Genomic DNA, 9,491 nt, shown 5'->3' with positions numbered 1-9,491 from the left:
AACCAAATCTCTCTATCATCGAGTCACCCTTGTGCCATATTCCAAGCATGAATGTGGGATGTCATAGAACAACCGATCCAAGGTCAACCAAGGGAATCTAAAGGTTAAACCACCTCCACCCTCATTAAACTATGATCAAACCAAAACCGGTACTCCGATCACAACTGAACAGAACTTGGAATGCCATATGGAATCCATTACTATCCTTGAGGAATTTTACATCTCCTTCTCTCTTAGACTTACGACAATCCAAACCCAATTCACTAGGTTGTAAACTGAGATTGATCCCTGAAGCTTTACCCTATATCCTGCCAAAACCAATCAAGGGATTCCTGGGCCTTCGGGAATGAACCTTGAGACCACCTTCACCCCAGATTCTGAAATCCATTTGGCAATTCCAAAGTTCCAAAATTGAAATAAACATCCCAACATACGATGGCATTCGGAAAAAGGCTAGACTTGCCTGAAGACCATTGCCATAACCTTGCAAGACCATGCCACTGACAGTAAGAGAACCATACACCAACATGCAAATCCATCCATGTCCAAACCAACTAGGAAATCACACATGAAGAAATTTAACTGCAAGTATTCCTGCTGAGGCTACTTGATCCTACTTTCCTTTCCTTGTTCCTTGCTTTATTTTCCTTTCCTTTCCTTGCCTTCTTTTTCATTTTCTCCAAACTAAAGTGCTACAAGAAAACTCTAAGTGATGAAGAGAGCTAGGGAGAGAGAGAATAATGAGAGAGCTCCAAAATTGAACTTGACAAAAGCCATGAACTAGTCCTCAACAGCCTTTTTATGCATGGGGCCTCTAATTTCTTCAATTTCCGTTATTTTTCTTTGTTTTCCTCCTCACATGCAACTTGTGACCTTTCACCTTCCTTTTCTCCTAATTTCCTTTATTTTCCTAAATAAATGTGCCAAAATGCATTTTTCCTTTTATTGCCTTTTCATTAGGCTTTGTCAATTTTCCTTAGCCAAAATACATATCCAGTGATGCCCACTACGATATATTTGCCCAACATTCAACTTAGAATAAGTGTCCGTTAACTGTGGTATTATTTTTCCTTTATTAACTTTTATTACATGAAATTTTCACGAGTGTCATTGCAACTTTCACACTATAATCTTGGCCAGAGATTTCCAACTGATGTATTGGGCACCTTCAGTTAGAGTTTCAAATGAGTTTCAGCCTTGCCATAGTGTGCACTCCCATTAGAGTTCCAAATGAGTTTCAGGTTGACCATCTCAGTACAATGTCCTGCTTTTTTCAAGTTCATGGTTGACGATTTATGCAATGCTATATGTTTCATTGTTGTAAATTTGTTTGTACTCATCTCTTTTTAGTAGTACGACTTAGTTTAAATGTTGAAATATACAATAGAGTTTTTTTATAAGATTTAAATCTGAAACTGAATCATGATTAAATTTCACACCAATCAACTTATTTACACTTGTGTAAGTTTCACATATTCTTTATAAGTTTTTTTAACTTTATATATTCTCTATATACATCCTTGGCTTATATACATATGTACATTTAAAACCAATTTTAGATGAGTTGTCCATAGTCAAATTGCCCCTGCATCTTTTAAATTATAGATTACTGGAAAAGTGAGTTTATCGATTATGCCATTATGTGCTAAACATTTTTTTTAAATCAATGCCTATATATGCAATTTCAAGGACTGTCATAACTTAGATAATTCTTTAAAGGGTGCTAGCTCAATGGAAGAACACCCACCTTATAAGCATGAGATTTGTTGTTCGATTCCACTGCGCCCTAACATGAATTAATCAATGATATTGCAGTTAATTTTTAATTAAATAATTTTTATATTGATTTATTTCAATGGTGAGATTTTCTAGATTCATTGTTTTATAGTCTCTAAAGAGATAAAAGTGATATTGTATTGTCTTTAAATATAATTTTTTATTGTCTCTAGAGAGACAATAGCTAGGATTAAAGACACAATGTCTCTATAAAGACAATATGTCTTTAATCCCAATTATTGTCTTTCAAGAGACAAAAATGAAGAGGGGGATTTTAAGACAATTTTTGGGTAAATTGTCTTAAATTGAGACAAAAAATACTGTGCATTGTCTTAGATATTGTCTTTAAGCGGGTGTCTCAAATTATTGTCTTAAAAAATTCTCTGTAAAGAATATATAATACAAGAATTATTGTTTCTTAAGAGACAATAATGCTTTTATTATATATTGTCTTCACACATAATTTTTAAAGACAATAATTTGAGACACTCTCTTAAAGACAATATTTAAGACAATACAAAACTTTTTTTTGTCTCAATTTAAGACAATTTACCCAAAAAAAAATTGAAATATTGTCTTAAAAGCCCCCTCTATGTTGTAGTGCAACTGAGGTCAAAATCAAAGGAACAAATATATATAGAAATCTCTACATACTTATCTTAAAAGTTGGCGTGGGATGGGTCACTGAGGTCAAAGAGATGTCAAATCCACTTGATAATTTGATTGTGATCCCCCGTACTTATGATATACAATAGTGTAACCAAGGGTTTCATCTGTGGTCTCTTTTGACTCGTGGTGCTCCGCACTAGGTTGAATGACCATAGAAACACTAGTTAGAATGAGGTCGGGTCAATAGTGGTAGAGGGAAAACCTGAAAATAGAGTGTAAGGTGTGTGGGTATGCAGAAAAGAGAGAGACAGTTCAATTCCATTCCCAACATGAGTTCGACTAGATTGAAGGTTCAACAACAAAGACAAGAGTGGCAACACCAAAAAAAAGTGGGAGTGGATATTGAACATATGAAATGGCATCAAACGTCCAAGAAATGAAATGGTTAGGTAGGAATAGTAAATGTGAGAGGGATGAAAACCTACAAAGATATAGAATAAATACAAAGTAAATGATTAAAAAAAGCTATATTGAATGTGGCAAAAGTACCTAAACTTGGCTTTGATACCATGTCAAATTTAATTTCTATTAAAATTTAATCAACCATATACATTGAAGTGGCCTTCATTTCATATTAGAAGGGTCCTTTGATATTTTTTATTTATTTACAATTTTATTTACAAAACCAAAATCCTAAAAAATTGTGAACAATACGATTTTTCATATAGTGAGTGTGTGTTCAAACATCTTTCCAAAAAGGAATTTGTTGACTTGATACCTATCATGGAGTTTTGAAATTCTTTTATTTATTTACAACTTTACGAGCAAGACAAAAATCAGGAAGAATCACTACCAGCCTTTCACAAAAATTATTTGATGGTGTGTCATCGAGTGATTATGGGCGTTCAAACGTCATTGTGCCTTGACATTCCAAAATTCCATTTCATGAATTGACACAAATCTTGGAGTCTTGGTTCAGGTTTCCTATTTTTTTATTTATGAATGACAATGCCATATCTTGGCATCTGGGCACTACCGATGGAATAAGATGTGAAAATAATTGGTCTGTTATTTTGATTCCAGGTTCGGTTGCTCCACATGAGAAAGAAACATAATTTTCCACCTGAGGGGGGCATCGCAAAGGAGGTGTTTAACCAGATCCTAAAGTGAAGGGTGCCATGAGATTGCTTGCCTGAACGATTCTACAAGATCATAGAGGTGACATTAAACCACATAGAGATGATGAGATCATTGAAGTGACACAGGATCGCAAAGGGTAACTGCCATAGGTGATTGCAGTGATAGTGCCACACGACATCACAGTGATAGTGTCACCACATCGCAGTGATAGTGCCACAGGACAACGCAGTGATAATGTTGCCACAAGGGAATCACTAGTAAAGTGTCCTGATAAAGCAATAGGACACCCATGATAGTGTAATGACAAGATTGCAGTGGTAGTGATATGCAGGATTTTAAAATAGATTATGAATATAATTTAATAATAAAATATTATTAATTTTTATTTTAAAATTAGAAATCATAGCATATAGGAGGTGTATTTTGATTTTTTATTAAAAATATTAGGTAGGCATTTTTTTTAAACAATTATATATAATTTTTTTAAACCCTTATATGTGTGTATATATATATATAAACTAAAATTTAATGTTACACATAAAATAATAATTTTATATTAAAATATGAATTAGATTTTAATTAATATAACTCAAATATATATTTAATAAAAATTTAATATAATTTTTTTCTTTATAAAATTTATTTACACATTATATTGGATTGCAGAGATTTATTCTACAGTCTAGTATGATGTGTAAAGATCTCTATTTGTCATCAAAATTGAAATCTGCTACCATCTAGAGTTCCGGCGTTATCTCTCTCTGTCTTTTCTTCTGCCCGGCCTCTCGTTCCCATCCTGCTTCTTGGCTTGGTTCTCGCTACCTCTTTCCTATTCTGGCCTCTCACTTCCGGGCCATCTGTCATTGCCTCTCCTGATTCCCTTCCTTTGTTCCCTCACCCATCCCCCATTCCCGTTTCATCGATCTGTATCCCTCCCTGTTTTCGTTTATCCATCCTTCGTTCAGCTTCTTTCTCTAGCTCCGGCTGATAAATACTAAAATAAAATAAAAATTTAAAAATAAAAAATTAAAAAAAAATAACTATACAAAATATTGAAATAATATCAACTCATAAAAACTTTACACAGTTAGAAAAATGGAATCCCTATAATATTAGATCAATATGTATTTAAGGGGAATCCCTATAATATTAGATCAATATTTATTTAAGGCTGATATATGCTAGTAATAATAAATCAATATATTTTTAGTGAAAATTAAACTAGAATATAAAAACTAAGAGATGGTCCATCCAGTTAATCGAACTATAAACATGATTATTTGAAATGGCATATCCTATGGGTCAGCAAAATCTCCCATGGATAGGATACGTCAAATGGATTTTAAAATAATTTATTGCGGTCAAATTCAAATTCATTGGATGCAAAATGTAAAATGGATATTAAAATGACTTATTGATTTGGTTGGTTTGAGTGCTCGTATTTTGGCATTTTTAGAATGCAGGTGACAGGAATGAGATGTTCTCCACATATCATAATATTCTTATTATTCTGGTATTAACCAAGTGTGCACAAGGATGTCAAGGTACAGGTTCCAATCTATGCATGGCGTTACATTTGTAGAAGGCGAAAGAAATCAAAGATTTCAGGCCTTCGTTTTATTGTGAGAAAATGGATAGTATTGTATATTCGAATGGTAAAGACAGATCAATTAAGGAGAAAAGTTGACAGGGTAAACAAGGTTTTGATCAGGATAGAAAAGTCCAAAATGTCTTTCTGGCTCGTCCCCGCCCTTCAAATTCTCGTTGAAAAGAGCGAAAATGTATGTATCAATGTGCTGTCCAGGTCTTTTTGGCGTTCCAGCATTTGAAAGCACATGTTTGATCAGATTGTTGTTGTAAGTCTGCGCATTCTCAACAGTAGCCGCCTCATTGCCCGCCGAAGGCCACCCGCTCTCAGTTATGACGATGGGAATATCGGGATGACCCGATTTCTCCATAGCCGAAATCAGAGAATCCACCAGCGCATCGAACAAGCTTTTATAGAGACGACCTCCATCATTCACCACCGGATCCGCGGATCTAAACAGAGCATAGTCTAACGAGATCTGGGACTTGTTGTAATTGTAACTAAAGTAGGGATACACATTAGCCATGAAAGGAGACTCATTCTCTGCCAGAAAGTTGAGTACATCGCTCATGCTGCTCTTCAATTCATCAGCGAATTCTCCCTGAGAAGGAGGATACGATTTTCCCAGAACAGACGTGGCGTGGGTGGTGGAAACCTTGATAGAGTTCTGCAGATTGGCACCCCGCACTGCGGTTTGAATGTTTCTCATCGCAGCAACGAGATAGGGAAGATGCTGCCGATTTTCTATCGCCAAAACTTCGTTGCCGACTGCGATGTATTTGATGTTGGTGGCCGGATAGAATTGGCGAATGTTGTCGTTGACCCACCCGTTTGCTGCAGCCTCATCGGATGCGATCTTCTGGAGCTCGTCATTCCCAACTCCCACAATCACTTCGATTCCCCCGCTGTTTTGCAAGGCTCGAAGGGCTTCGTGCTGTGCTTGAAAAAGCCTGACTTTGCCGATGTTGCGAGATCTTATCAGATTTGCCACCTGATATGGAAGTGGCAAATTGTCTGCAACCATTCCATAGCATACTCCAACTGCAATAATATTCTTACAATTTAGTCAGATTATCACAGACCTTCAATTCCAAGAACCATTCATGATTATTACACACTTACATTTGGATAATAACTAGAAAATTAAAAGGAATCATGTTTGATACCTCTGTTGCTGGATGCCATTCCTCGGTTGGCTGTATATTTACTTCCAAATAAAAGAAGAGTGGCGTATTAAAAATGATAGTTATGGCCTGAAGTGGATTGCTAGAGATTATGGGATACTGTGAGAGAAAGATCCTTTCTACTGTATATATAGGAGAAATGATAGATTCCGTGCAGTGTTTAGAGAAGGAAAGCAAATGCGTAACGGCTCCGTCCAAGGACCACAAGGATGATTACATAAACAGGTGATTGTTTTTGCCACCAGACTACAAAATATATTTTATTGCTTTTAACACATTGATACAGCAGCCACCCATCGAAGTTTTCGTACTATATTGTCATTCCATTGACCTGAGTTTCACTAAATGCACAATAAATGAGTTGAATGCACAATATACTTATTTATTTTTCAATTAAAAATACTGTCATCAATTTGATGAATATTAAACTGCAACATGACATCACATATCTTACACACCATTGTAAAGGCTTTTTTATTTGACTTTTATCGCACTCTCACTCAGCATAAACATTTTTTATATTTCTTTGTAAATCATGGTTGGAATTTGACAATAGCATGTCAAATCTGACGATTTTGATTGTTTATAGACGGTTTGATAGTTTAAACAAAGGATGCCAAACTTTTCTGTAGTTCTTAGTAAATCAGGCTTGGAAATTTGATAATGAAAGATCATGTTAAATTTGAAGGTTTTTATTTTCATAGAATAGTTTTGATGGTTTTAAATAAAGGAGAACGATAGCTTAAAGTTGACGGATTTTTTTTCCCTGAAATAGATTTCATGGTTTAAATAAAAAAATACGAATATTCAAATAGATTTTTAATAGTATTTGAATGGTCTATTTAATCTTTATTTATATTTTCTTGGTTTAAATAAAGAAATACTAATATTTCAATAGGTTTTTAATAGTATTTGAATGGTCTATTTAATCTTTATTTATATTTTTTGTTTTTTAAAGTTACTTTAAAAGATTCTTATTAATAAAGATAAGTTTTATAGTGATTATGCATCTAGGTATTTTTTTTATTTAGAGAAAATAAAAGAAACTGAAAGACAAAAACATTGAAATTAGGCGAGGCAGATCACATGGGTCTTTTTTTTTCATTTGTTTTTTGCTACTTTGTCCAACTCTCTGAGGGTCATGGGTTAGCAAAGCTACTTGAAGATTGTTCTAAAAAATTAAGGAGGCTTCCTTGCAAGAGTCGTCGATTCATGGGCGTGTTTCATGGTGCTTGGTGCCACATTATTAACAAAAACAAAAGAAACCAAAAGACAAAAACATTGGGTGGCTTCCTTGCAAGAGTCCTTGATTCATGGGCATGTTTCATTGTGCTTGGTGCAACATTATTAACAACTTATTCTCTCTTAGTTGGCGAAACATGGATCTCCTTACCTTCTTCACTAGGGTTTTGAAGAGCTAAAGCTTGGGCCTCATCCAATGAGAGCATCTCATCATCAGATTCAATGTCTTACTCATGTGGGGAAGAGGAATCCTCGTCTTCTCAAAGAAGCCGGCTACATGGTTTCCATGCCTTAGACCTACAATATCGTCTGATTGGTTTTTTGGGAACACGAGTTATGAGCATGGCATGTTTGATGGAAAAGTCAACATTGGAAAGCGATGTTCTCATAATCTAGCAATCGAGTCTAGTGAAAATCACCTATTTTTAGATTGATTTTGTCAGGCAAGCCTTTGCCTTTTAAAAAAATCCTGCAATAGGTGTAGACTCCACACTGGCCTCAGGAGGGATATGTGGTGAGAAAATGACCCAAGGTGTTTATGCCATAGATGAGTTGGAAAAATTTGGGAGTCAAACCAAGATGGGAGATCTTTTATCACTATTGTGGAGGGGTTAAAATCTAGGAACCAATGGGTCACAAAGAGCCCAACGTTTCCCTAGAACCAATGCCCTTTGGATAGAACATTATGATCATCCTCGTCATTGATAAACACGATGACGAAAAAACCCTTGGAATAGAAGAAGACCCTACAGTCCTTGGTCCAAGTTGAATGAATCCATTGGTAAAGGTTTTTTGTGCATGGGGACAACCCATTGAAATGTAAGATGAGGCTATTTCTAGTAAAGACCTCGTAGAGTGCTTCCAGGTCTATATGAGTGATTTCGACTAAAGGAACTTCCTCAACTTTGTCTACTAAAAAGGATCCTCGAGCAACCTGGGCCTCATTTACCTTGCCGATTGTTGGTGACATGCTTGAGGCAACATTGTACTTGAGGGGACCTGTTTCAGACCTCGTCTTTATAAGAGAAGGCTTGGGAAGAGGAAGGTTTTCCCAAAGCTCTCCCACACAGTCAAAGTGCTAAGAAAATTGTGACATCCCTACATATATTATAAACAAAGAGAGGAGAAAGATCTTTGAGTGGATTACCTTATAGAAGAAGATTATGAAAACAAGAGGATATCTATGTTTCGAGTTTTAGTGAGAGTTTGTAGTCTTTTACCAAATCTGTCGATCTCACCCAAAAACGTTGTGAATGCCCAAAAATTGATATGATCGAGATCTGAAAATAACTTAGGAGATTTGATGTTGTGAAGGCTTCACCTTCTCACCAACGACTTCCCCTTTCTTAGGCACAAATTCACTCATAGGAATGGGCTCCTCTACAATCGTGGCGTCTTTGGTAGATTGCTCTTTCAACTTCATATCTTCAATACTTTTCTCCTCTTATACTGAAACCTAGGGAGGCTTAGTGGCTTTAATAGGAGTGGCTTGTTCTAGCATCTCAACATTTTGAGCAGTTCAATCTAACATTTCGGTAGAAGTGTAATTTGGAACTTTGAGCAGTCTTCTTTGGGCTCTTCATCATGACCTTTTTGTGAACTACTGTTCTTGTGCCCTTATTCACAATGCGGGTAGGCCTTGTTGCTCTAAAATGGCTGAAACCCTTGATAGGGTAGGAACTTGAAACCCTCCTCAAACCCTTCATCATCGCCATGAAAGTTATGGTGAGTTTTGCGATGTAGGATGAAGTCGTAAAATATCTTCGACCTCACATTTATATCTTCTTGTTCATATATGAATAATTTGTTCATTTAATCTTATTTCCTCAATAATATAGAAATAAATTTTAATTTTTTTCAATTTTTTTAAAAGAAAGAATCAAAACAATATTTCATTATCTTATAGATATAATTTATTAATTAAATGATATTTAGAATGGAGAACACATGGT

General features: G+C 35.4%; 1 protein-coding gene across 1 annotated transcript; it reads right to left on the bottom strand.

The window, feature by feature from the left end:
- Positions 1-5,014: 5,014 nt before the first annotated feature.
- On the bottom strand, positions 5,015-6,418 carry LOC149184372 (glucan endo-1,3-beta-glucosidase-like). Its single transcript, XM_089418919.1, has 2 exons — positions 6,280-6,418; positions 5,015-6,154 (listed from the first exon to the last, which is right to left on the bottom strand). Exons 1-2 carry the CDS (start codon positions 6,296-6,298, stop codon positions 5,196-5,198), a joined length of 978 nt encoding a protein of 325 aa, XP_089275045.1. The 5' UTR covers positions 6,299-6,418; the 3' UTR covers positions 5,015-5,195.
- Between the last annotated feature and the right edge of the window lie 3,073 nt (positions 6,419-9,491).

Source organism: Pinus tabuliformis, chromosome 3_2 (genome assembly GCF_031772625.1).
Source record: "Pinus tabuliformis cultivar Carrire ecotype Pingquan chromosome 3_2, CPIR1, whole genome shotgun sequence".
NCBI lineage: Eukaryota > Viridiplantae > Streptophyta > Pinopsida > Pinales > Pinaceae > Pinus > Pinus tabuliformis.
This window is presented reverse-complemented; position numbering and strand designations above follow the sequence as displayed.